The following is a 27,764-nucleotide window of genomic DNA, read 5'->3' on the forward strand; positions in this document are numbered from 1 at the left end:
AATTTGAAGCATAATTTGCATTTGTTTGTTCAAATATGAATCTGTGGCATGACGTAAACAATGACTTGTGTAAATATAATGCAAAAATGGCCTCCGTCAAGCTGTGTCATATGTGCAGTAAAAACTGTTTTATTACTTCTCCCTGAGAGCAGTACATTCAGATGTGGTATAGAGTGCAAATGATTCACTTGATTAAAAATAAACTGGCCTGAGCTCTTTGCTGCTCTCCTTTGAAAAGGTAAATCTGAGCTGTATTTCCAGCACCATGTTCAAATCTTCCTCTTTAAATATCCTCGGTCTTGGTGTTCATGAAGACTTAGAGAAATGCTGTTCTTTGTGTCTCCTAGGTGGACTGGACTTGGCTATTGAAGGACCTTCCAAAGCGGAGATCAGCTGCATTGATAACAAGGACGGGACGTGCACAGTTACCTACCTGCCCACTCTACCTGGGAACTACAGCATACTGGTCAAGTACAATGACAAGCACATCCCAGGCAGTCCATTCACAGCCAAGATTACAGGTACAAAGTTTAGACTTTTGGGGGAAGCAACTAAGAATGTAAGTTGACCTCTGGTAGCATGGAGGGCCTGGTTTGTGTCAGGAAAGTGAAGTCCTCCAACTTGTTCTGCGTTTAACGTCCTAATTTCTCTTACTCATTGCTCTGTATCTGCACAGATGATAACAGAAGAAGGTCCCAAGTTAAGCTTGGATCTGCTGCTGAGTTTTTGTTGGATATCAACGAGACTGATCTCAGTCTCCTGACAGCTAGCATTAAAGCCCCATCGGGTCGTGATGAGCCTTGTCTTCTGAAGAGGCTGCCTAACAACCACATTGGTAAGCCCTAACAGCCATCACCTGAGAGCAGCATAGCAGCCTCTCCTCCAGTTTTCTTTCCTGCTTAAGATGACTTAATGTTTTACCACACTTTCCTGAAGGAGTGTTGTCAAACCAAATGGTGCAGCTGGTGAGGTAGGCTGATCTTTTCTGTTAACATTTCAGGCTGTGACCAAAGTGCTATTTGTCTGCTTATATGAATGGTTCAGTGGCCGCTTGAGAACAACACTTTGATATGTGTAGAGTGTTCCTTTAATATTTCATTTCTTGGTGTGATTAAGGCTTTATAATCAAGTGTAACATGCATAAAAATTGACTAAGCTTGTCACATTTCTCTGCTTTGTAGGTATCTCATTCATTCCACGGGAAGTAGGAGAACATCTGGTTAGCATCAAGAAGAATGGGAACCATGTACCAAACAGCCCTGTAACAATCATGGTGGTCCAGTCTGAGATAGGAGATGCCAGACGAGCAAGAGTTTATGGACGTGGTTTGGTAGAAGGGCGAACCTTTGAAATGTGTGACTTTATTGTAGACACAAGAGATGCAGGTTAGTTTGATTGCAAAGGAACTCTCTAAAGCACAGTGTTGTCTTCCTCTGCAAGGGATCTCCAGGTCACAGGCCGCAAAGCATTCTGCTTATAATGCACTGTTGTTGTTCTCAGTTATTGCCTAGAGTTAATGCTATTAGTTTCTAAAAAGCTTTTCATTATCTTAGCTAATGTCTTACTTTACAACAACAAGGGCTATCACTAACAAAGGATTTCTTTCATTTGTTGGAGCTGGATCTAGAATCGTTGTGTACAGCAAGAAGGAAATGAGGAAGATACAATTTTTTTGTGTTTATTTAATGTGAAGCCTTGACCAGTCTTTGAAGTTAACATTTCAGTGTCAGTGAAATAAAAGGGATATGGTCAGAACGTCTTAGGAGCTGAATGTATGCTTAAATATATTCTGGCCTTCTAAAACATCATGCTGTGCCCACATAGTCTTTTTAAAACTAGCTGGCTACTGACTAGCTCCTGTTTTGGATTTCAGTCATATTTATAATATCACTATGGAAATGTAAGGTTACTTATCTATGTTGCAGGTTATGGTGGGATCTCACTGGCAGTTGAAGGACCCAGCAAGGTAGATATCCAAACTGAAGACCTAGAAGATGGAACTTGCAAAGTATCCTATTTTCCAACTGTACCTGGCGTGTACATTGTGTCCACTAAATTTGCAGATGAACATATTCCAGGTAAGTGGGAGTGTTTGGCAACTTAGTTTAATACAGCAGAGGTCTTGCCTAGCTGTCCAGTGCTGGGATTGCAGGTGGGTTGGCTGATCTGGTACAGACCTTAAGTCCCAAAGATTCTAGGAGGCTTTGCCAGTACCCTCCATGCAGCAATCCAGAACTATTTTGGTTACATGGTTGTATTTCACCTGGACTTTTCTGTAAACTTGGCTGCAAGACCCTCACTTCGATAAGCTACAAGTTAGAAGATACTTTCACTCTTCTCCTTGGTGCAATATATGCAGCATACAGTGAGCAGAGAAGGAATGACTTGCTGTGCTACTTGCAGGCAGCCCATTTACTGTGAAGATAAGTGGTGAGGGAAGAGTTAAGGAGAGCATCACACGAACGAGACGGGCTCCCTCTGTTGCAACAGTTGGAAGCATATGTGATCTGAACCTAAAAATCCCAGGTAAGCAGCATCCTTTTCCCTATAATCATAGCTTACACTTGCATAGTGCAGGTGTACTTGAAGCAGTGGAAATAAGAACTTCAGTGTTGAGTTATCCACATGTTAAGACAGCTCAGGGAAGAAACATTGGTAGTGTGGTCTTTTTGAACTGCTAAAGATAAACATATCCATGATCACTGTATGGAGATATAAAAACCAGGGAGGCCCTCATTTGTTCTGTGTACAGCAACCTGGAAAAATGGGCTGCACAGCTCAGCCTCTCTCTTAAGTGTTTGTACTGCTGTCTGGCACAGGTGAATCACGTAGGGCAGTTCTAGCTGGCTGCACTTATCCAACCTTCTCATCCGCCTCCATAGGACCTGGTGAGCTGTAACTGGTTGGGCTGGCTGCTCTGCTGGGATACGACCTAGCACCTGCTTGCCCCTTCTGTCATCTGTGCTGCGTAATCTGCTGAGCTCAGTTGAAAAAAGTACCCAACCACTCTGTCACTCCTGTTCTTCATTTTGTATTCTTTCCTTGTTAGAAATTGACTGTGGGGACATGACAGCCCAGGTAACTAGTCCCTCTGGAAGAAACTCCGATGCAGAAATAGTGGAAGTCGACAAGAATACCTACTGTGTCCGCTTTGTGCCACAAGAAATGGGGGTCCACACAGTGGATGTCAAATACAGAGGGCAGCCCGTGCCAGGCAGCCCCTTCCAGTTCACTGTGGGGCCGCTCGGTGAGGGAGGAGCCCATAAAGTGAGAGCTGGAGGCCCAGGGCTGGAGCGTGGAGAGACAGGTGTCCCAGGTGAGTCCTGTGCCCTCAACTTCTCCTGCCCACTGTGCACAGATGAAATGATTTCTGTTGGTCCCTAGAGGAGCCTCTCTTCAGAGAGCTCGAGTAGAGCTTGATGTAACAGCACAGGGTCACCCCAGTAACCAGGGGTGTTCAGCAGAGAAACACATACAAGGGAATAGCATTGCTGTGTCATGCAGGTGGAGAAACTCATGTTTAGGAAACTGCTCTGCAGGATGTGGCATGATGTACCATTTTTCATACATGTAACTGTGAATGCCGCAGGTCTGTTGAAAAGAAGCTGGAGCCCAGCTGCAGCAAGCTTACACTTGTCTGTTTTCTCATGTGCTTCAACAGCTGAGTTCAGCATATGGACACGGGAGGCTGGAGCTGGAGGACTGTCCATTGCTGTAGAAGGTCCAAGTAAAGCAGAAATTGCCTTTGAAGACCATAAAGATGGATCTTGTGGTGTATCTTACATAGTTCAAGAGCCAGGTACACACCAAGACCAAAATGTTCTGAAATAAAACTGGAGGCTACTTCCAAATACACTGAAGAAACTCTCTGCATCTTTTCTCCCCACAGGCAACTATGAGGTGTCCATAAAGTTCAATGATGAGCACATTCCTGAAAGCCCCTACCTGGTTCCCATCATCGCCCCGTCTGATGATGCTCGCAGGCTCACTGTCACTAGCCTTCAGGTGAGACATAAGGAAACATCCCCCAACTTGCCACAGAGACTGATTTCGTCCTTGTTCTCTGAGACCAAAGTGGTTGTCCTTTCTTCTTAGTGATAACCTTGCCTTGGTTAGTGCTTCATTTCAAGTTCAGCTTGCAGACAGAGAGAGGTTTTTGGGAGCTTGGTAGCATTGGCCAGTAGAGTTGGCCCTGCTCTAGCTAGCTAGGATTTGAAGGCAGAAGGCTAGAATACGTATACTGCAGGTGGTAATGTCTGATAATGAAAAAGAAGAGGAGGAGGTAAAACTTGCTTTCCCCCCTGATTTATCTTGGGGAGGCCCAGTCAAACCTGAAACATGAATACAAACAAGCAATGATCACGCTGATAACTGAGCTGCTGTACCAGCATGTGGGCTGAAAGCTGCATTTCTGTGGGCAAGAGGGTGTAGGCCATGTAGGAACATTACGGCAGCCTTGTTTGAAGCAGATGGACAGGGCCCCACACTGGAGTCGGAGCACAAATTCACTCTGGCTAACGTCATGAAACCACACAGTCACAGCTCAGAACATCCATGAATGGTAGCAAATCTGTATGAGTGAATTCCAGCTTTGTAGTTGGTCTGGGTTCATCTGTTAACCTTAACATTATTTTTATGTGTGTGTGTGGTTGCTTGCATTAAAGTACAAGTAACATTAAAGGTCTGACTTAAACCTCCAAAGCCAGAAACTTGGAAGTGAGACTGAGAAGTGTGTCTAAATATACTGTACCTCAGTCCTCACCGAGTGGCGATTAGCAGTTAAGACTTCAGTTGAGGTTTTTTGAAGTGCTCAGCCTGGACTTTGCCTGAACATTCACTGTGTAAATGGACCGTGACAGCCTGTTCCACAAGTGTCTCTTCTAACAAGGAGTTACAAGGACGTTAATTAGTCACTGTGGTATTGATGTTTCTCTTGTGTTTCATTTAAAGACTTTTGACAGGAATACCCACTTCAGTTATGTCCTGGAGAGGCAGATAAAGCTGAGTGTTCTGTAAAGGAGCTCAGTGTGCAGCTAAACCTGCATCAGGGATTTGCTTTCTACAGATCGTACCTCAGTTCTACTCAGTTGCATTTATTTACCTCTCCAGGATTTAATTGAAAATGAAATCAGGTAAAGTATGTTCAGCATAAAATATTGCTTCTCATAGCTGCATGAGCTCTGCTGTGGCTGTGACGAGCAGTGCCACACGGATGCAGAACTGAGTTGCCTTCAGCAAGCAGCACTGTACAGTGCCAATGTTCTGCAGCACATCTGATTCTGTGTCTTAAATTGCTTTCTCATTTTAAGATGTCCTGTGGCAGCTTTCTAAATGTAGCCTCTTGTGGCAAAAATAAACATGCCTATTACTCTTACAGACAACGGGATTATCAGAGGCTTTTCCTCTGAATGAATCTGGAATGAATGAACGAGCTGATAATGGAGCTATCACTTAAACATCCTTTAAATCAAGTGCCTGAGTACAGGGGCCTGACCTCAGTGATAAGGGGTGGCTGGGCTTGTAAACATGCCTTTGCCTGATCTGGCAAAACGTTGTCTGGCTTCCAAAACAGTCTGGGACTGTTCAGCATCTAGCGGATGTAGGTGACTTAAATCGGTCACTGTGTAAGAGTGAAAAGCCTTCTGATCTGAGAATTACTGTAAGTCACAACGCTGTCCTTTGTTGAAATCTGAAAAACTGTGCTAAAGCAGTTATTTCCCTTCCTCACTTCTTGTGCTGTCTGAAACAAAATTTTAAGTTTGGTAATCTGACTGTTGCATTCTCAGGAGTCTGGATTAAAAGTTAATCAGCCGGCATCCTTTGCTATAAGGCTGAACGGGGCAAAGGGCAAGATTGATGCTAAAGTCCACAGCCCCTCCGGAGCTGTAGAAGAGTGCCATGTGTCTGAGCTGGAGCCAGGTGAGAACAGCTTTATGTTTATCAGAACACACTGGGTGACTTACACAAATGCTCCCTGCTACTTAGCGAGTGAGTTGAATCCCTTGGTTTGCGAACAGCCCACCAAGGAGTGAGCTCCATGCTTGGAGAATGGCATTTGGTTGTCAGCAACTCTGGTAGGAATTGTTCCATCAATGTTTTTCCTAGAGAGCTGATGGAGCCCTAACTTCTGTAAAGTACTGATATTAAAGGGCAAACTCTGAAGGGTTTTCACATGAAGTCTTGGCTTGCAGTGAAGGTACAGCAACATTATTCATAAGGGAAGGGGCTGAAATATGATGTGATTGTTGCATTTAGCCAATGAAGTTTATTTTTCAAAGCTACGCTTCCATCTTTGACAAATAGTTTATTTTTAACTTGCACCCACTCCTTCATATAGAATGTCCAGGAAACTGAACGTAAGCAAACACTGCAGAAAGCTCAACACCTGTTTCAGCAGTGAGCTTTTCTTTTTTGGTTGAAGTCTGAATGAATTATGGTCTGTGCTCTGCCAGTCTTGCTGTAGCCTGGCTGGGGAAGGTCAGTTGCTCCTCTGGGTGAGCGTGCAATTGAAAATGTTAAATATCAGCAAGCTGCTGAATGACTCTTGAATAGAGGTGCCGTCTCTATGGTGTTGGTGCAGCACACTCAGACTGCTGGTACAGCTTGGCTTGCCTTCCCCAACTGCTCTGTCTCCCACTGTCAGGCTGGGCTGTGGCTCAGCAGTCGTTCTAGCTCCAGGTCAGGCAATAGCTCTAAGCCTGGGCTGCGGGCTGGGTGACAACCATCAGTTCTTTGCAGACAAGGTGAAAATGCAATCCGTGACACCTCCTGTGATAAACACTTCATTTTCCTACTTAAATAGGGGCGTAGCAGGTAGCGTGGTTGGGTTTGCTTATGCTGGAACCAAAAGATGTTGAAATGGTGTGCAAGCCTTGCTCAGACTGCTAACTAATGTTGAGTTTAGCTTCTGCTGATGTCATCTCGCAATGTTGGAACGGCCTCTTTTCTCTGCAGACAAATATGCCGTTCGGTTTATCCCCCACGAAAATGGCATCCACTCCATCGACGTGAAGTTCAACGGGAGCCACGTGGTGGGCAGCCCCTTCAAGGTGCGTGTTGGTGAGCCCGGCCAGGCGGGCAACCCCACGCTCGTCACAGCGTATGGACCAGGCCTGGAGAGCGGCACCACGGGTAACCCTTCTTGTACAGCTCCCTCGCTGGCCTTTGGCTTTCTGGAAAGAGCTAGAAGCTGTTTTTAGGCATATTTTTACATGACTGCCATTGCTGAGACAGCTGAACTGACACACGTGCTCTACTGACCTGGGTGCAGACTAATTTTGCTTTCTCGCATGCTCCTGAAGTCTTATAACCATCGACTAACAGGTCTGCATGCTACACTGTGCCTCAGTGAACTTAACGCCTCTGTTAACCGGCAACTGCAGCAGAAGCTGATTGGTCTGTGTGGCTGCTCTGCAGTGATGGGCGGCTGAGCTCCTCGTAGGTGGTCTCCCGCAGCTCTGGGGATGCTTTGGCTCAGTTCCACGTGAGAACTGCGCACATGAGGTCTGCAAAGCTTTTGCAGAGTTCTGCAGCCGTCAGAAAGCAGTCAGCGACTGCACTGCATGTGTGCTCCAGAGTGGGTGAAAGGCCGGGGGGGAACGAATGCGATGGATAGATTTGTTTTGCTTTGTCCTGAAACTTGGTAATGGGCAGTAGTAGTAAAGCAGGGTTTCCAGCAGCTTGTAGTGAATGCAGTCGTTCAGCTGGCTGTCTAGTCTGAGGAGTCTCCTTTAACTTGCATTTCCCTGTTAATCCACTGGTTGCAGGGTGCACCCAATTAGCTTTCCTTCAGCGCTTGCACCCCTGAGAGGTTTCAAGTTAATTGTAACATGATGTGCAAAATGTAGGCAATGTGATGGGTTGTGTTGTTTGTAGTATTCCGTACTGCTTTAGGTGCAGCATGAATACTGACCCTATTTATCTCCTTCGGCTGCCCCAGCTGACAGTTTTCAACTCAAGAATGTAGATTATTTTTATTCATTTATATGATTTTGGTCTTTTTGAGAAAATATGAAAGCATTCCAGGATCTGTGCTTTGATCTGTTAAACTGTGTGCTTCTGTGGGCCACACGCACCGGTGAACGGCAGAGCAGAACTGTTCTTTTTTTCCCCTTTGATGTGCAGGGTGACAACAAGTTCCCTTTATCTTATCTACTTCTGTCTTTTTTGGATTCTATTTCATATATTTTTTTTCTCCCTAGAAAAAAAAAAGTTGCAGTTATTCAGCCAAGGCTTGTGCTGCTCTGCAGAACCAAGCAGTTGATTTTGGAAGCGTGTGGCTATACTGAGTAAAATAAAGATGTTGCTGCCTTCACTTCTCTAATAGTTGGAAACAAAAGCACTGTTAATACTAGCCACTGATACTGCAGGGACAGGGGGATTTTTTCTCCGCCTGTAAAGGTGCTTGGGGTTGTTTTCAATCTAAATAGGCTGTTCAGCTGCAGTGCTGTTGCTCTGTGCCCCCTTGTTGGCTTGTGGCGCGCTGCCCTGGGAGCTGCCAAGCAGCAGTTCTGCACAATGACCCACTGTGAGACAGCGGTGGCTGAGCGCTGAGCACCTGAACTGTGCGCCTGCAGCCTCCAACAAGGCCAGCCTTCATCTGCACAGCCTGCCTGTGCGGCTTCCTGCTGGAGCAGCAGAGCACGGTGCTGTGCTGTGCAGGCTCTCCAGGCACTGCAGCACAACCACCTCTTGTGCAGAGAGGCCAGAAGTTTCTCCCAGCTTTGCCATTGCACTCAGCGTGCTTCAGCCTCGCTGTAGTGAACTTTCCCATAGCTGTCTCGGTTTGGTCGTGCCCGAGCCCTTTATTCCTCGTCAGCAGCATCTGATACAACAACCCAAAGGTCGTAAATATTTGAAGCCAGGGTTTGACAGTAAGTTATGTGGGGGGACTAAGAGCCTCACTTAAATTCTTCTCGTGCTGCTGGCGTTGTGTCATTGGCTTAGTATTAGCACCAGTAATTCGGTTCTGTGAACCAGATGCTGTAATTAAACAAGCTTTTGTTTCCACACACTGCTCAGAGTGTTGTTGCAGCGCAGTTCAAACAGCCGTCTCCTCCAGGAGACCTCTCAGCCCTTCTCTCTCTTGGTTTCTTGTGGGCCCTTCACCGCTGATTTATGGCCCGTGTGGTGAGAGGGCTCCCAACTGCCCTGAGCTCAGGCATGGAGGAGCCCCCAGCAGAAGGGGCTCTGTTCTGAGTCATGCCTTTCCCCTTTGAGCTGGTATTTTGAAGCTGAAATACTTCCCTTTTGGTCCTGAAGGGATCTCCTGACCCTTGCACCAAGTCACTGGTTCCTGTTTTATAACTGAGGCTACTTTTGTAACAATGGTGTAAGGAAGAGTGTGTCTTACTGTGCTACATCTTTCTAGGATTGCAGTCGGAGTTTTTCATTAACACGACCAAGGCTGGTCCAGGTACCCTCTCTGTTACAATTGAAGGGCCATCAAAGGTGAAAATGGACTGCCAGGAAACTCCAGAAGGTTACAAAGTCATGTACACACCCATGGCTCCAGGAAACTATTTAATTGGAGTTAAATATGGTGGACCTAACCACATAGTGGGCAGCCCCTTCAAGGCAAAGGTTACAGGTAAAAAGCTAACCAGTATTTGCAGTGGGCCCAACGTACTTTGTGTCACTCAGCAAGTATATCGCTCAGAGTCAGCAGTCAGTGGAGATGCCTGGTGCCCAAAGACACGAGAAGCAAAACGCTTCTCTCCATTACTGCTAAACCCTGGGGTAGGAGCATCTGGGAGAGGCTGTGAGTGGGTCTCAGAGCTTGTCAGCTAGTCTCTGTGAAACAGAATCGTGGGGGGATGCTAGACCTCGACCTAGCTTTAGGGTGTTGCATCAGCAGTGGGGATGGATGGCTTATCACCCATTTTCCTCCCCGAAGCCTGTAAGCTGCACACTTAGAGCAGCAGCGATGGCCCTCTTGGTCTCATTTTGGTGCATCTCTGGCCTGACCGAAGGCTGTTGTGTCTGGGAGCTTGCCGGTGATGTGAGGAAGGCTGGTCTTATATCTGAGGGCTCTTTCTTTTCAGTGCTGTGTTGAAGCACTATTGCTTCCCCAAGCCAGAGGAAGGTGGTGGTGGTGGTGGTCTTGGGATGGGCAGCAGGGACCGCACTCCCCTGGCTGGGACACGCTCTGCTTTCAAAATGGATTGTTGCAAAATTGCACCTGCTTTTCTGCCAACTTGAGCCATTTTTGGCATTTGGTGATTGGAGCACAATTAACTCTTCTCCAGCAGCAAGCTTTGCTTACTGAATCCTGAAGTTCCTGTGGTCCTTCTGCCACTTAAGGGCTCTGGGATGGGATTGTTGGCAGTGTTACTGGACGATGTCAGTTTAAATACCAAAGAAGGAAATTGCTCCTCTCTGATAATGCATTTTGGATGCAGAATGCATGCTAGTCACTAGGAGGATTTCAAAACCTCCTTCTAACTGCCTTTCAGACGGGGTGAATCTGAGTGTCAGAAGCTTTTTCTGTTTCCAGGACAGCGGCTGGTCACCCTGGGCAGCGCAAACGAAACCTCTTCCATCATGGTGGAGTCGGTGACGAGGTCATCGACCGAAACTTGCTATAGTGCCATTCCCAAATCCACCTCGGATGCCAGCAAAGTGGTTTCCCGGGGAGCAGGACTCTCAAAGGCTTTTGTGGGTCAGAAAAGCTCCTTCTCTGTGGACTGCAGCAAAGCAGGTAAGGGAGCAGGAGCCAGCTGCATGGTTTAGCTGGATGTCTTTTGCACTGAAACAGCTTTTGGTTAATTGCGAGCTCTGCATTAGGAAAGAGGAGGAGCGTGACTCTGTGAGCTGGCAGCTAAGAATTAATGAGAACTCTTGGCAGCGCTCTGAGACCTGATCTGCTTTAGCTGCAAATCTGCGTTTTGCAGAGTTAAAATTCAGAGCTTGAGGTGATGATCTGGCTGTAAAAACGTCATGGTTGGTTGTTTAAGTGCATGAGCGCTAACTCTTATTTTGCTGTAGGTTCAAACATGCTGTTAGTCGGCGTCCACGGGCCTACAATCCCGTGTGAAGAGGTGTCCATCAAGCATCTGGGCAGCCACCAGTACAACGTGACGTATGTGGTCAAGGAGAGGGGTGACTACGTCCTGGCAGTGAAGTGGGGTGACGAGCACATCCCTGGGAGCCCCTTCCATGTCACGGTTCCCTAAACCCACCCGTGTCCGTCGGTCTGTTTGCAGCTCGGCCGTAGAGTTATACTGGGTGCAGTCCTGTTGCCAATTGCAGTATCTAGATACCCACGGCTCACATTTCAATACACTCAGAAGTAACTTCTGTAACGTTTTTACAAGCATTTCACTTCTATCCTACTTATCAACATAACACGAATCTATTTAATGTCCTCCTCAAATTGTACCTTTGCAGTGCTGTCCAGGTCACTGTTGATGTTTGGAGAATCAGATGGATAACTAGACACTAATTTCCCTTGTGGATGTTAAAGACTTTAGATGTTAATTGAAAACTGGAATTTGTCTTTGTGATTGGGTATCTTAACTACTGATTTTATTTGACTGGAGACTTTACATTTTAGTTATGGAATATGACTTGGGCTGTCCCCAGTTCAAATTCTTTTCTGTAAAGAAATGAGATGAAACTGGTACTATGATAGGTGCCTTTGTATACTTGATCCATTTTAATGCTTAACATTATAGAAGGCTACTAAAAGTGGCTGTACCACTCAAATTTAAAACCTTTTTGAAAATGCTTTGCTAAAGGTTTACACTTAGGAAAGGTTTATCTTTTATAGCAGACCAAAAGCAGACTGAAAATTGCTTCCTGGGCGCTTTCAGCCTTTATGTTAATGCTTTGTAAATCCGTACCGGGAGCTTTTTGGCCACGATGCTAGCAATGCATTTTTAATTAGCTCGGGATTCTAGAGAAATTCCCCAAGCTCTGTTTTACAGGTAACTCCCAACTGATTTATTGTCTTCTTAAGAACAACCCCAGTTTGGCTGGATTAAATAGAGCCCTTAGCTTGCCATGTCAGTCCTGTTCTCATCTGAGCAATGCGGGTCGGAGCATGGCAGCATATGGCATACTGGAGGCTGCTGGCTGTTAAGCAAGATGGTGCAAAGCCCAGCGTGGGGATGGACCCACGTTGTACTCGGGTATTGGGATGGGGGAAGGGTGGGTGTGTAAATCTGATAGCAGCAAAATGAACCAACAAACCTTGTTTGCTGCAAGCCATTTTTATTCTGTCTCAGTCCAAGGACGTGCCCAAGTCATGCTCATCTCTGAAATTCTCTTCCGTGCTGTGGAGGGGATTCCTGCCTGGGGTCAAGGAGTGAAAACTTCTGTTGTGACTCGTGTGTTTGTCCTGGGTTACTCAGTACTGCTTTCCAAGTGCGTATCTCAATTGCTGTCAGCTGCTGGGGCTTTAGTACAGCTCTCCACATGAGCTTTAGCTCTGCAATTAGGAGAAGGTAGGATTTGTTGAGAGCCTGTTGAAACGTCACTGTCTGTCCCTATGGAGAACTTCACACTTACGGTTCTGTAGTTATGTTGGATGCACTACCCTTGAGCACAGTTGATTGGGGAAATAAAGGAAGGTTGGGGTTTTTTTTACCGTGCTTTTTTGTGCCTTAATGTGAAATGCTCACTATGTTGTAAACTAGGAAGTGAAAACAAAATAAACTGGAATAAAATGCAGGATTGTAAAATTGTATCTTATAACTTATTACATAGAAATGTTTGCTTCATTAAAATGTGCATGTTAAAACCAACGTTGGGTTCTTTTCCTATGTAGTCCATCACCTCCCACCAGGCTGCAGCCTGGCTGTGGCTCAGGGCCCAGCAGCACGGTGCATGGGGTGGCACTGTGTGCAAGAGGTGGATCCCAGCAGCACCTCAGCTCCAGGGCCTGGCCATGGCAACCAGCAGCTGTTTTCCCAAACACTGCTGCTGCTGAAAGCACTGCTGAGACCTGAGCCGCAGCGGGCTGCTGGTGGCTGCCAAGGACTTTCCTGCCCCAGGTTTATCAGATTGTTTCCTTGTTGTAGCTTTGTGCTGTGTCAGCTCAAAGTTCCTATTTAAAGTTTGGGGGAAAAAACACCAGAACACTGAGAAAACCTGAGAGCCAGCATAGCTGTGCAGGCACGCAGCATGCCTGGCTGTTGCTCAGCACAGAACTGCGCATACTGTTCATTTCCATGTGTGCAAATCTGTATCATGTGCTCAGAGAAAACCTGTGGGCCGTCACCACATCTGCCTGGATTTGCAGCTTGTATCACCATTAATTTGGACCAGATTTTAAGTGCCCTCTTCCCGTAACACGGAAGAAAGGCTCATTTATGTAAGTTAAAACAAGAAAAAGGAAGCCCGGGGGGGCTCCCGGGTTCCCGGTGGCGCTCGTGTAGTGCTGCAGGGCTCCTTGCAGGCACGGCCAGCAAGGTGGGGGAGCTCTCAGTGGAGGCGCAGAGCTCAGAGCAGCGTCCTTCCCCACGTCGGTTTGGCTGCGGTGCGTGGGCCCGAGCAACGCGCGGACATTTACGGCCGTGCCGCCAGGGGGGGCCCGAATAATATTTATTGCGTGCGCTGCATCCGCGCGACGAGCGGGGCTGCGCTGGGGCTGCAGCGCGGTGGTGCCGCATGCGGTGCGCGCCCGTGGGGAGCCGAGTGCTCTGTGCGCGCCTGGCCGGGGCCGCTGTAGGGAAAGCGTGGAGCTTGGCACTGCAGAAAAGCCCTTTGTTGGTGCCCCAGGCCCAGACCTGGCTCAACAGACGAAGTCTCTCTGGGCTGCTTCTGGTTTCTAGCACAAAACTCCCTGCCCGGTCGTAAATAAGGCTCGGCAGCCTCCTTCAGCTAAAGAGGGCTTTGTTCTGCTGTGGACCATCCCGTGCTGTGGCTGCGGTTATTTAAAGCCCTCTGCAAAGGGGAGAGCTGGGCGATGGTCCTCTGGTGCAGAACTCAGGAACTGCCGAACACGTGGGAATATATTTGCAATGCTGTCTGATGAACGCATGGAATAAACAGGGATATCTCCTGAGACCTCTCCTGCTGATGGTGCAAATGTTGGACGCTTCCCAGCCCCTCTCCAATGCTGCAAATGGAGCACGGGTGCCGTCTGCCCGGTAGAGGGGCATCTCTGCCCCTCTATGTGGGGATGTTCTCTGCAGCTCAGTCTCCTCCCCTGTGCCACAGCGGCCGCAGAGTGGCAGCTGCTGACATGGTGCCCCAGGCTGCAGCAGTTAATTAGGTTCTGAGCATGCCTCCTGTTTCCAAAGGCTGCGTAAGGCACTGTATGTGCTGTCGCAAATAAGGATGAACTTTTTCAGCATGGCTGAGTCATATTCACATATTTTTCATGATTGAATATCTCCATTACAGCTCCCGGGGAGGGAGCGTTCCTCCTTTGTGCATTGCCTCTCTCTGAGAGGCAGGAGGCTGCTGTGTGTGCTGAGATGCGTGGCCGAAGGCCCAGGTTGATTTCAGCCTTCTCATGAAACATTGCTGCTGTCAGCCAGACAGTGGCATTTCCATAAAAATCCCAATGTAAATATTTGTTCTAAATCAGGGCTCTTTCTTTCCTATTGCCTCGGCTGGAGCATTAATCAAGGCAGCTTTTGAAACACTGTATCGCTTTCAGATTAATTGCTGCTGAAAGTCGGGGCGCTCGCTGTCCCCCATTGGCACGATCTGCTCCAGATTTATTTTCTCTCTCCCCAGACAGACCCTTTGCACAAAGGCTGAACTGTTTCCTGCCCCACAGGAGTATCTGTTTGCCAGCAGATAAAACAAGGGGCGTGCATTCAGGTGAATATTCACCTTTATGAACCTCTGGATTATTTGCACATTGCTGGTGTGTTCCCTGTGACAAGGCACACACTAAATACAGTGATCTGAGAAAGCAGATCCCTGTACCATGAGGTTAAATAAACAATATTCAATGATGTCTGGTTTACTGCCGAATTTTCAGCCGCCCACGGGGAGGTGCAGAGCCCCTCTGTGTGCTACAGGCACGGTGTGAAGCCTTTTGTCTGTGTTACCGCTTCACGTTTGTGAGCAGTGCAGGACGCTCAGCACGCTGCTTCTAGCTGATTTATTTGCACTGAGCTTACAATCAAGAAGGTTCCATTCACCTTTGGACCCAAAACGTTTGAAGTGCGACAGAATCTTTGTTTTCCTGCTAAATACTGCACTGGCTGTGAGCACGTCAGCACTGCTCAGCTGTAAGACCCGCTGGCATCCTTGTGTTCTCGCTGTGTGAGCGGACCTGGCATGCTCATGAGCCCGAGCGGAGGTTCTTTCTTGTTCTCCCCTTCTTTGAGAACTTGGATTTTATCCAGTCGAAAAAACCGCCGCGTGCCTTCAGCTCAAACTCCACCGGGAAGTGGTCGCTCACCCCCAGAGCCTGCAGGAGATGGGGATGGGGTGGTGGGGAGGGGATGCACCGCTCTGCTCTGAGTGGGTGCAGCTCTGCACATGTGCATCTCCTGCTGCACGGCTGGGCACTGCTGGCCCTGCTTTGGCCAAGGGTCTGGTGCCGGGGGGAGCCCCGCCGCACGGGATGGGCTGTGCCTACCTGCTCCTCACTCATCTGAAAAGCCATCTGGAAATCAAAGATGTTAGCGGAGTGTGGCACGACGGCCTGGCTGAGCTGCTCCCCACTGACCACGATCCTGCAGGAAAGGGAACAGGGCGCTGGTAAGGGCTGCGATGAGTCGATGCCCTCCACACGGTCACAGCCACAAATGGTGCATCCTACACATGGGTGGCTGGGGGATGCTTTCGGCATCCTGCCTCAGCCAGCTCGTCACCTCCCTTGGCAGTGAGACACCCAAATACCTCGGCCTTCAGATTAGGAACACAAGAGCAAGAACCGTGGCCAAGGCAGCCCCATGCACACGTGGCTGCAGCGCTCCCTGACACCGGGAAGATTCCACAGCAGCTCTGAAGGATGTGTGCCTTTAGCACCATTCTGTGTGCTGCTGTGCCATAAGGTGTTACAAGCAGGGGAAGGTTAGGCTGGGAACCTGTCATAGGGGCAGCTGGTGCTCCTCCTGACTGTCGTGTCATTCGTGTCACCAATGAGCCAGGCAAACTCCGAGTTCGTTCTCAGGCGGATGTTCTTCCAGTGCTTCCGTGGAACGTAGCTGCACCCCGCGTTGAAGTCCCCCATGAAGATAAAGTTCTGCAACGCAGAAGGGGGTTCAAAGGCACTTATGAGGATGGCTCTTCAAAATGAGACCAGCAGGAGCCTCCATGGTCCCCAAGGTGACCAACCTTGGTGTCCCAGTGCTGCTTTATGTCTAAATACACATCATAGAGCTCATCAATCTCCCGTACTGCCATCTCCGGCGCAGTGTGCAGAGGGACTATAGCAAACTCTTTGACAGCTTAAAAACAAGACAAAAAACAAATAAAAAACAAAACAACAACAACAAAAGGTTAAACATGCAATGAATCACAAAGAAAAACAGACTGGTTGGGAAGACAGGTTTCCTAAAGAAGAAACAGCTGAGACTGGGCTGAGGACATGGGATGTGCTGTGCTGCTGGCACCTGCCCCAGCCCTGCTGCCAGCACAGGCACAGCCGTGAGGCCCGGGCTGCTGAAGTGTGGGCAGTGCAATGGAAGGACGACGTGTTGCTGAGAGCATCTCACCGGTTTTTGGTGACTGGAACCAAACGACAAAGGGCTCTCGGGAGAAGGCGTCCTCGTCCCCAGGCTGGGTGTCGGGGTACTGGTAGGTTTGTTTCACTGACACCAGGTCTCTCCTGCAACAGAACGGTGGAGATCCCACTGGTGATGGCTGTGCTGTGACACCCAGAGCAGCTGCCCCAGCCCTGCTGTGCATCCTGACCCCACAGGGCGATGTGCTGGAAGGGGATGCCACCCACCTTACCTGTAGAGGAAGGCGTACTGCTCCTTGTAGCTCTTCCTGCCCAGCCGCCCACTGACCACGCAGCTGTACTCCTCCCTTTTTCCTTTTGTCTGGCTGGAAGGAGAGGGGCTGCTTAGTGAATTCCCCAACGCGAAAGGGGAATACACTGACCACACTTCTCCAAAAACGCATCCCCTGCATCAGCCTGGAGCCGGCTTTGCCCTGCCCAGCCCAGCTCTCTCCCCACCACTGTCCCTGCAGCACTGAGGAGCAGAGCTGAGCACAGGCCGAGCCTCCTTCCCAGTAACTGACCTCCTGCAAGATTTGTTGTCTTTAGAAACACCCAGTCCAGGCCATGGCAAAAGCAGATTGTGTGCCACAGGGCTGCCTGCCTGCCTGCCCCAGCAGCCTCCTGCCCATACACGACACACCACCTTACCCAGCCAGCTGCTGTACGAGCAGGGGACACGTCCTGTTCTTGTTCTCCTTTATCTCCATCAGCAGCATGATGTCACAGCGAGAGACGATCTGCAATGGGAAAGAGCAGAGGCAAGCCTGTGCCTGGGTGTGTTTGGGGGCGTTAGGGAGGAGTGGGAAAGAAGTGGCTGCTGCTGTGCAGCTGGTGGAAGGGCCCCAGCCGTGGGCAGCAGTGCGAGCAAAGCCCTTCTCCTTTCAGTGCTGGGAGAGGGAACTGGGAGCAGAGCGGTTTCAGCTCCGCAGAGAAGGGGCGGCGTGGGCTGGTTTTGTTTCTCTTTAAATCTTGTGGGTGACATATGAGGGGAAAACAAAACCCTTTCTGCCCCTGCAACTGTAAATACGCTGCCCCTCCTGTATTTATCCCACTCATAGTTCTGACTGCAGTACGGCCAGTCCAGAAGTGAGGGTCTGGCCTCTCCGCAGTGCAGAACAGCTGCTTGCACGGAACGGATCGCAGCACAAAGAGCAGCAGCAGCCCCAGAGCTGCAGCGTGGCACAGCGTGCTGCCCCACGTCCCTGCTGCTGTGTTGTGGATGGCACTGCTGAGCTGCGATGCCCGAGCGCGGCTCCTTCTGTCTTAAACCAAGTTATCTTCAGCTCCACAGAGCCAGCAAGATGGTGAGGCTTTGTCTAAAGAAATTAGCAATCAGGCTTTGCAGTTCCGCGCTGCTCCCCAAGATGATACTCTGCTAACTTGAGAATACATTTAATTAGGCTAGAACGTTTCAGAATAATTAGCACTTAAGCAAGGTAAATAGCATATCACAAAGCAAAGCTCTGTGGGTTCCAAGCAAAAGCTGCTTTTACTGTGCAGAAAGGTTTTCATCTGTTCCTAATACAAATTCCAAAGGAAACAGCGAGTGCTGTCTGCGCTGTACTCTCACACAAGCTGAAAGCACTGTAAGTGCCCTTGATTCCACTGCAGCCTTGATTCTCACTTTAACAGCATGAATTGTTTCAATTATTTACTCATTCTTCTACTTGAAATTCAAGTATGAACACAGGGATGAAGCACAAGATAATACAGATGAGAAGCCCACGCTGAGCTCCACATCTGTCCCACCCAGCCACAGACGTACCTTCACCACAGCATCCAGCACCTCGGCTCTGGCTATTTTGGCTGCTCCAAAAGACCTCACGTTGAAGGAGCAGATCCTCAGGCTCAGAGATGGGCTGAAACAGAGGAGCGAAAACAAGACCAAGAACAACATCTTGGAGACTTAGACAAAATGAGCAGCTGCGAGCGTGCCTATTAATATGTGCAGATGTGTTTGTGCATTCGTCCCCCTGCGGCCAGCTGAGAGGTCAGAATGCTCAGCTGTGTCAATCAAGAACAGGAATTGCCATTTCCTCCTTTCCTTCACTTCCATCTTCCAAAGAAGTTCTGGGACGCTGACGCTGCTCTGAGGACGGCTCACTTTTCTGAGCCAAGTGCTGTGCCCAGGAGGGGCCATGGCTCTGCCAGACCTGCAGTGAGAGGCAAAGAGCCTGGGAGCAGGGGGTGCTGGAGGGGGGCTGATGGGCACTGATGGTGGGCACCAAGGATCTGGTAAAAGGCAGTGGCACACCCTGAACGTGGGCAGGACAAGATCTGGAAGAAAAGGGCCTTTCCGTACGCTTACCATCTCAGTGTCTAAAAGCAAATATTTGCTGCAGGGCCCTGGGGGCTGTAGCCCTGAGCTCCATGCCCTGCCTCTCTGCTCAAGGGCAGCTTCTATGTCAGGCTGACTCAGCTCCCATCTCATGAAGGCAGTAACACGAGGCAGCCTTGCTGGGGATCCAGCTCCTCCCTGCACTGCTTTATCTCCTTCTTCTACCCTTTGTACCACATTGTATGCAGAGGTGGTGCAGCTCGGGCTGTCCTGTTGTTGCACAAGAGCACAGGAGGTGCTGGCTGCTGGGCTGGGCATATCCCCACCCATCCCTGCCATGTGTGGCTGTGGCATCCCCCATGCCGGCCATGGGCACACCTTCTGCTTTGCTGCAGGCTGGTTTTTCCTTTGTTTTTGCCTCCGAGCAACAACTGCAGGCTATTCTCCAGTCACCCCATAAAGCCCATTCACAAAGTCCATTCTCTGGCTAGAGGTGTCGGTGGTGAGGCTCTGGGCTCACAGCAACACCATGTAGATACTGGAGTTCTGCAATTTCTGGAGCAATGCTTAGCTCTCCATCCTCCTCCCCTCTTGGGAAGATTCTGAGGAATAGACATGGCAGGATGTGTCCCTTATCATGTGTCTGCATGTGCCCTGTGGCAAAGTAGGGGCACAGGATGTCTGGAGCAATCCTCCACCCGCCAGCTGGGCCGCTTCCTGTCATAGAGTCATAGAATCATTAAGATTGGAAAAGACCTCTAAGATCACCTTGCCCAACTGTCCACATACCAACAATGTCACCCACTAAGCATGTCCCCCAGCAACAATCACCATTCTTGAATACCTTTGGGGATGGTGACTCCATCACTCCTTGGGCAGCCTGTGTCAGCGCCCAACCCCTCTTTTGGAGAAGTTTTTCCTAATATCCAACCTGAACCTTCCCTGGTGCGATGTGAGGCCATCGCCTCTCGTCCTATCACTGTTACCTGGGAGAGGAGACCGATCCCCACCTCACAACCTCCTTTCAGACAGTTGCAGAGAGTGATAAGGTCTCCCCTGAGCCTCCTGTTCTCCAGACTGAACAATCCCAGATCCCTCAGCTACTCCTCATAAGACTTGTGCTCCAGACCCCTCAACAGCTTCATTACCCTTCTCCAGACGTACTCCAGGGCCTCCATGTCTTTCTCATAGCAAGGTGCTCAAAACTGAGCACAGCAACTGAGGTGCAGCTTCACCAGAACTGAGTACAGGGATGATTGCCTCCCGCTCCCTCTGGCTGCACTATTGCTGATGCCACCTGGGCACACTGCTGGCCATGTTCAGCCAAGTGTTGACCATCAACACCCCCAGGCCCTTTTCCTCCACGCAGATTTCCAGCCACTCCAGACCAAACCTGTAGCACTGCATGGAGTTGTGACTCGAATGCAGGACCCGGCACTTGGTCTTGTTGAACTTCATTGTTCAACATTGGCTTCAGCCTGGTAATTCATTATGTTTAGGTCCTCTGCAGGGCCTTCCTACCCCCAGGCAGATTGTCAGTTCTCCCCATTTTGGTGTCATCTGCAAACTTACTCAATCCCCTCACCCCGATCATCAGTAGAGATAACAAACAGGACGGGCCCCAGTACCAATCCCTGGGGAGCACCGCTTGTGACCCACCGCCGGCTGGATGTAGCTCCATTCACCACCACTCTCTAGGCCTGGCTCTCCAGCCAGTTCTTTACCCAACAAAGAGCACATCTGTCCAAGCCATGGGCTGTCAGCTTCTCCAGGAGAATACTGTGGGACAGTCAGAGGCTTTCTGAAGTCCAAGCAGATCATGCCAACAGCCTTTCCCTTATCCACCAGGTGGGTCGCCTAGTCATAGAAGGAGATGAGGTTGGTCAAGCAGGATCTGCCTTTTGTGAACCCAAGCTTCCTGGACCTGATCCCTGGTAATCCCTCTCACTGCTGCCTGGCTGCCAAGTGGGGCACCACTGAAAATGATGGCTGCTGCACAGCCTGTGGGGCAGAATGAGGCAGGGCAGCATGACCGCATGCCTGCTGCTGGTCAGGGTGGTACCAGGCACACACAAAGACCTTTGGGCTCTGGCAGACTTGGACAGCCATCCGACAGTGTTTATTTGTCCTATCTTGGAGTTTCAGGTTAATAAATGACAAAGTGCTCAGGCTGCTGAAGTTTGAAACCAGGCTACAGATATGACCAAACATGGCCATTTGGGAAGGGAGGCTCCAACAGCAGTTGTCCTCACATCACCCTGAGGTTATTTGGAGTTACTTGGAGGTAAAAAGGTGGTGTGCAGGACAAAGGGTACATGTTTGGAATCAGTAGAGTCTTGTCATAGAAAGCCCGTGTTTGCAGCCCTGCCTTGAGCAAGGCTACACAGCTGAGGTGCAAAACTTGGGGTGCTCGTCTCTCACGTGTGAGATTAAGAAGTTATCCGAGACATCCAGCATGGCTTCACCAAGGACAGATCATGCATGACCCGTCTGTTGGCCTTCTGTGATGGAGAGACAGCACTGGTGGACAAAAGAAGGGCAACTGATTGCATCTACCTGGACTTCTGCAAAGCCTCTGACATGGTCCCACATCACATTCTTATCTCTAAATTGAAGAAAAGTGGATTCAAAGGCTGGACTATTTGGTGGATAAAGAATTGTTTGGATGATTATAGCCAGAGTTGTTGTCAGTGGCTTTATGTCCAGGTAGAGTCCAGTCACAAGTGGTGTCCCCCAGGGGTTGCCTAGGGACCAGAGCTCTTCCTCATCTCTAATAATGATGTAGACAGTGGGATCAAGCGTATCCTCAGCAAGTTTGCTGATGACACCAAGCTGAGTGGTGCAGCTGACTGAACAGAAGGGAGGACAGAAGGGAAGGATGCCATCCAGAGGAACCTGGACACACTTGAAGAGTAGGCACATGAGAATCTAAGTACGTTTAACAAGATGAAGTCCAAAGTGTTGTACCTGAGTTGAGGCAATCCCAGATAGGAGTACAGGCTGTGAGAACTCCTTGAGAGCAGCCATGTGAATGACTTGAGGGTTCTCGGAGACAAAAAGCTGTACATGAGCCAGCAGTGTGCTCTTGCAGCCCAGAAAGCACCGTCGTCCTCTAGGCTGCATCAACAGAGGTGTGGCAGCAGGGTAATGGAGGGGACTGCCTCCTGTACTCTGCCCTCGTGAAGCCCCGCCTGAAGTACATTGTCTCCTCCAACCTAAGCCATTCTATGATTCTATGAAATGAAAGGAAACACACGGCACATGCTGATTACTTCAGGACTACAGGTCCATAAAGGCATTCCAGCCACCAAATCACCAAGCTTTTGTGACAATTAGTGCACAGCAATTGTTAGCACTGAAGGATATAATTACAGCACGCATAATGCATGTGAGGCCTTTGAGCAGAGTTAAAAAAATATTATTCAAAGCTGCTAATAGGCAATGGGAATTCTCGCTGGGTAACATTTCAGAAGCCAGGAGCTGTCTGTGGCTGCACTCCCAGGTTGTGCAATGGGAAGTGCACAGGGGCGACTGCCTGGGGCTGTGCTGGGAGCTGCCCTGGGGCTGAGCAGGGACCGTAATCCCAGCAGCTGGCTGCTGGCCGTGTGCCACAGGGCAAGGTGCTCCTTGCAGCTGGCCTGAATGTGCCAGGGGCATCTGCTGCCCCGGGCTGCTCATAGCGTTGCACCAGGAGTGGGAACAGATGGGGCTGTCACCCCAGCATGGTGATTCATGGTGGCAGAGCGGTGTGCTGCCACTTGTGGGTGCGAATCATCTCGCCTTGCTCTCTGCGTGACCCAGTGGTGGGAAATAGCATGGAAGCTTTTGGTCTGGTGAAGCAACGCTGCCCTCCAGCTTGGGGAAGCCAAAGCCTTGATTCTCCTGGCCTGGGTACAAGCAGAGTTTCCACATTCCTATGGGAAACAAGGCAGTTTGTGACAGTCTTTCTGCCCCCTTTCTGAGGACTAAGGCTGCGTCCCCATGCTGCGCCCATCCCCAAGTGGTGGCTCAGGGGGGCCAAAGATCTCCCTTTTCTCCCTTGCAACCGAAGCAGGCTCTCAGTGACGTCTTTCCCTGGGCCGTGGCCACGCATTGATGTTAGGATTGCAGAGCAGATTAGCACGGGATGTGGGAGCTCCTCAGTTATCTCACACCATGGTTCAACACAAACCCACTCTGCTCTTCCCTGCTCTAAGTGTGGCGGTTCATCACAGGGTGTTCCTTCTGGGTGATCTGTACTGACGCCTGTTGCATTGCTCACATCTGCACATGTCCCACAGGATATGTCCTGGGCTGCTCCCAGCCCTGCGCCTGGCGCAGGAGGGCTGTGCAAACAAACAGGGCCACAAACAGCGCTTAGAAAAGTGTGGAATGCCTCACGTTCTGCTTAGGGCACCTTAGCCAAAGCTCTTTGCTCAGTCTAACTTTGCTGGGAATCCCTTTAGATGAAAGCTCTACAAAACCTACCCAAAGCATCATCAGCCCTATTAGCAAACACAGGTTTGGTTTATGACACTTACTGAACTGGTGCCACAGCTGGGTTGACTGCTTAACTCACCTGTGCGTGGTCTCGTGAATGTCTTCTGGCAGCTCATGTTATCAAACACTTGGTGTTACTGCCAGAAACCCCGACCTGTAAAGCCCTTTGCACAGCACCTCTTGCAGCTCTCACAGCCAGCCAGGCCAAAGGGACGTGCTTTTCCATAGCACAGATATGGTGAGGATTCATTGCAATTTGCTTGTATTTATTCAGGAGATTATGTTATTTCCAATTTAACTACATTTTCTCCTGGTGCAAGAGGGCTGTGCAATCTGTTTCAGGTGCAGCACTCCCCTCTTCACCCTGATGTAATCACAGTTGCACCCATCCTAGTATATTTTAATGCAGCCATACCACATCCTCTCTTAAGCCTTGTTGCATCACCTTCCTTTTACTGCTGCATCCCCTTTATACATAAAATATCCCAATTATATCTTTTCTCTATGCTCCCTTACATCCCCAGTGCACCCCACTGTATCCTACCTGCTGCAGCCCCATCCCATGCACCCACCTTGCAGCCCCTTTGCAGCCTGTTTTAACCCCACCACCATCTTGTTGCATCCCCCTTGCACACCCCCATTGGTACGCTCCTTGCACCCCCACAGAAGCCCCACAATGTCCCCAGCTTTCTCCCCTGTTGTATCCCCACTGCAGCCCTATTGCATGCCCCGCTTGCACCCTCACTGCAGCTCTGTTGTATCCTCCTTTTGTACCCCTATTGCATCCCTCCCTTGTACTCCTTCTGCAGCCCTATTACACCTCAGATGAAGTCCCATTACACCCCTGTCATGTCCCTCCTTACAATCTCACCGAAGCCCCACTACATCTCCTATTCCCCCCCCTCCCACCGCACAACCCCATTCCATCCTCTCTGAGCCCCTTCCCGCCCCCTTTCCACCCCACTCCCCTCCCCTCCTTGCACCCCCTTTTCAACCTCCTCCCACCTCCCATTTCACCCCCACTGCAGCTCCCTTCGCACCGCCCCTTCCATCACCGCCCGTGCGCTCCGCTGCGCCCCCGCGGATCCTTCCCGGTACCGGCGCGGGGAGGCGGGCGCAACGGAGCCGCCGCGTTTCTCTCGGCGCTGCCATCGCCGCCCGGCCCGGCCCGGTAAGCGACGGGGGCGAGGAGCTGCGGGGGGCAGTGCTGGGGCCGAGGGGCACCGCGGGGGTTTACCCAGATACCGAACCGCTGCCCCGCGGGCCCTGAAATGGATGGAGGGAGGAGGAGACTGAAAGGCCTTAGCGGAACGCAAGGAGTAATTTGTAAAGATACGCTTAAAAACTGTCGTTAATTTTCCTTCCAATTTAAAAGATAAAATCGGGGCACAAAGAGGAGGAGAGCGGTGATGCTGCTGTGCTATCTGAAGGATGCCGTCATTTTGCAGGAGCAGGTTTTGGGGAGGGATATATGGATGAGGGGAGAGGGTGGGGGTGGCCTCAGCACCTCGAGCCCGTCCTCTGGAGGGGGCTGAGGCCGGGTGCACTCGTGACATCTGCATTGGGGTGGGGGTGGCGTGGCGGTGGGGTCTGGCTCGTGGCCCCGGGCCGTGCTGTGCAGCTGCAAGTGGGTCAGAGATGGGTGTTTTGTGAACCGGCGCTGTAGAAATAATGATCTCATTTCTGCCGTCTATAAATAAATGAAGGTGAAAGGGCACATTTCCTACTTCCAGCCTTTCGGAGACTGGATTAAGACGGAGAGCTGGCTGACGGACAGAGATCGTCCAAATACAGATAGATCTTAAATTATTACTTCGCTGCGACTGGTGTCTGAAAGGTCACCCTGTGAAACGTACCTCTGAGGAATCGTAATGTTAGTTATGTCATTGATGACAGTCAGTAGTGTTTTAATGGCTGTTGGGGATGGCAGGGGAGGCGGTTGTGAGGCAGATGTTTATTTGCACGGCGCCGGTTCTCCTTACACCATCAGCACTATGAGCTGGGACTCCTGGAGGCTCTGTTTGTGCTGCTGAAGCCCACTGGAGCCCCCTGGTTTTGCTGTGGGATCTTAAAATCGCTTTCATGCAACAATTAGAGTATGCTTAAAAGTGTTTCTTTGCATTTGGATGTTCGGAGATGTACAATCTGTTGGGCTGCTGGGGAGGAACAGGGAGTCGTGGGCGCAGGGAGCGGTGTGCAGGAGGCAGCCCTGCCTGCCCAGCCCTGCCCGGCACAGACCCATAACCTTTCTACTTGAGTTTTGACACACCTGATGAGCAGAACGGCGTGCACTGGGGATTTCTTGGTGTGAAAATGCTCCCTTGAGGAGCCGTGCACGCAGCTGCAGGCAGCATCGCTTCTCAGCTGGTGCATCACAAGGGCTCTGTGGCCATAGACCCCCCTGTTCCCCTGCACCTCCTGCAGCCCTGCCAGTGCACATCCCATCGCAGGGGCTCGCCCCGTGCCTGCTGCAGCATCCTCAGAAGCTGCTCTATGAGAGGCACTGCTCAGTGCAAAGCCTCACCGTCTCCCTGGGAAACGATGTGAGCTGCTTTCACATCCGTGGGCTTGGGTTTTGTTTTTGAGCTAAATGTAGGTTTCTGATCCCACACACTGCTGTGTGCTGCTGCTCCTGCTGCATCTTGCATGAGGTTTGGAAAAAAAAAATCGCCATGTATACTTGGGCTGCATCTCTGGATCTTCTCTGGCCTCCCTGGGGTGCCCCAATAAGCTTGGAAGAGAACAAATATTAATGAGGATTCCAACCTGGCTATCAGCCACTTGTCCCTTTGGCCTGTGACTCTGGGGACTCTTTGACATATTGTCCTTGCAGCACTCTGCAGCCCCTTCCCTCTCTGGCACATGTCAGTGCCTGCTTGGGCTGCCTGGACCCCAGCTCTGGGCTGTCTCCCAGCCCTCTCCCAGCAGCCATGGGACGCAGAGGCCAAACCGGTGTTCCTGGTTCAGCATCCCATGCCCTGCCAGCTACACAGCCTTACTGCTGTCATCATCACAAGGCATTTATCGGACTTGCCTAATGGATGTTTGTGAGTTAATTGATGAGGGCAGGAGCCTTGCTTTGCGCTGTTTGCAACAATCCTTGCAGCCTCGTGCTGAGTAATAGGTGGCAGTCACAAGGCTCCTGGCTGTTCCCATTTACTTTCACTGTTCAGCCTGAGCTGTCCCTCCAGCAGGCAGCCAAGGGTTCCCAGGCAACCTTCCATGACACTGGGGTGCCTGGGGCCACGCTTGCTTTTCCCATTATCTGCACCTGTAGTGCACACTTTGATCCCACTTGGAATGAGTGCCCTGCTGGCACAACGTTGAACAAAGTTCTGCATTTATACGAGCAGGGGAAAGGTTAGTCAGAAGTCATCAATGATGAGTTTGGAAGGGGAGCTGGTGCCTTAAATATCTCCGAATCGCTGCTTCCCTTGCTGCAGGTCAGCAAGGAGAAGGAGAGCATCAGAGTGATCCTAACCTTGTTTTCCTCTTTCAACAGTGAGCCACAGCACCCACAGCAAGCAGGACCTGTGCCGAGAGGAGGAGGAGGAGGAGGAGGAGGAGGAGGAGGAGGTGATCTCTAGAGAGTAAGCCAGGCTTTGAATGCCTCTTCCCTTTTTGCTTTGGTTTCCAGGAGCGGTGAAGGCAGAGGAGCTGAGGCAGTGGCTCCATCCCACTGCATCCCTGTGCTGTCCTTGCTGCTCACTTGTCTTCCTCATGGGCTGCAGTGCCTGCGCTCTGTGCTTCATTTCTTCCCTGTCTTAGCAGCACAGCCGAACCTGCTGGCAGGTGTGTTGGGCTGTGCAGCCCTGCTGAGGTGTTGCTGCTGCTCCAAGGACTTGTTTATAGGCAGGGAGCGCAGGGAGCAAAGATCTTCCTGCAAAATGACAATGAAATGAAATGAAATGAAATGGAATGAAATGAATAACTGTGCCATTCAGGCTTGAGGAAGTAGCTGATGTTTGGCTCTGCTAAGGAGGGATCTGGTGCAAACATCTCCTGCATTCCTTGAATTACAGTTACTCCTTTTTTTCCCTGGGGAAGGTGGGAAGCTGGATTTTGCTGTGGACTTTTTGTGGACTCTTCATCTTGGTCACATACAGCATGTGTTTGTAATGTGATTCAGTATTGCAGCATCAGTGTGGGAGAGGATATCGCCGCGGTGCTTTGGTTCCTGTTTCACAGCACAGCATGCCAGCCTGGCTGCTAAAGGAAGCAGAAATACATCTGCATGTGCTGACATGGGGAAATGTGGGGCAGGAGGAGACATGGGTGAGAGGACACCAGGCACTGGAAGTGTTTTGTTTTATAACCAAGCGTGACAAAAGAGCTAGTGCTGAGGAAAGGGGCGTGACATAGGTGAGCATG

The 27,764-nt window shown here is 50.1% G+C and overlaps 2 protein-coding genes across 5 annotated transcripts in view; one reads left to right on the forward strand and one right to left on the reverse strand.

Moving 5' to 3' along the window:
• The window catches only part of FLNB (filamin B), a gene marked incomplete at both ends in the record, with an annotated part of 65,516 nt that extends 54,342 nt beyond the window's left edge, over positions 1-11,174 (forward strand). For all 4 annotated transcript variants that reach the window (XM_079540325.1, XM_079540326.1, XM_079540328.1 and 1 more), the window contains 13 exons: positions 348-521; positions 677-835; positions 1,182-1,385; positions 1,926-2,082; positions 2,408-2,526; positions 3,050-3,316; positions 3,662-3,799; positions 3,890-4,005; positions 5,787-5,919; positions 6,955-7,131; positions 9,371-9,589; positions 10,496-10,699; positions 10,987-11,174. In XM_079540325.1, coding sequence (XP_079396451.1) covers positions 348-521; positions 677-835; positions 1,182-1,385; positions 1,926-2,082; positions 2,408-2,526; positions 3,050-3,316; positions 3,662-3,799; positions 3,890-4,005; positions 5,787-5,919; positions 6,955-7,131; positions 9,371-9,589; positions 10,496-10,699; positions 10,987-11,174 — 2,255 coding nt within the window. The remainder of the gene's footprint in view (positions 1-347; positions 522-676; positions 836-1,181; positions 1,386-1,925; positions 2,083-2,407; positions 2,527-3,049; positions 3,317-3,661; positions 3,800-3,889; positions 4,006-5,786; positions 5,920-6,954; positions 7,132-9,370; positions 9,590-10,495; positions 10,700-10,986) is intronic.
• A 4,070-nt stretch (positions 11,175-15,244) lies between these two features.
• On the reverse strand, positions 15,245-18,533 carry DNASE1L3 (deoxyribonuclease 1L3; the record flags this gene model as incomplete). The annotated part of the gene is made up of 8 exons (XM_079540411.1): positions 15,245-15,373; positions 15,545-15,641; positions 15,996-16,153; positions 16,246-16,358; positions 16,626-16,738; positions 16,867-16,959; positions 17,285-17,373; positions 18,402-18,533. The coding sequence occupies 8 exons, from the start codon at positions 18,531-18,533 to the stop codon at positions 15,245-15,247; spliced, it is 924 nt and encodes a 307-aa protein (XP_079396537.1).
• Positions 18,534-27,764: the final 9,231 nt, after the last annotated feature.

The sequence above is a fragment of the Tetrao urogallus genome, assembly GCF_951394365.1.
Source record: "Tetrao urogallus genome assembly, chromosome: 10".
Lineage (NCBI taxonomy): Eukaryota > Metazoa > Chordata > Aves > Galliformes > Phasianidae > Tetrao > Tetrao urogallus.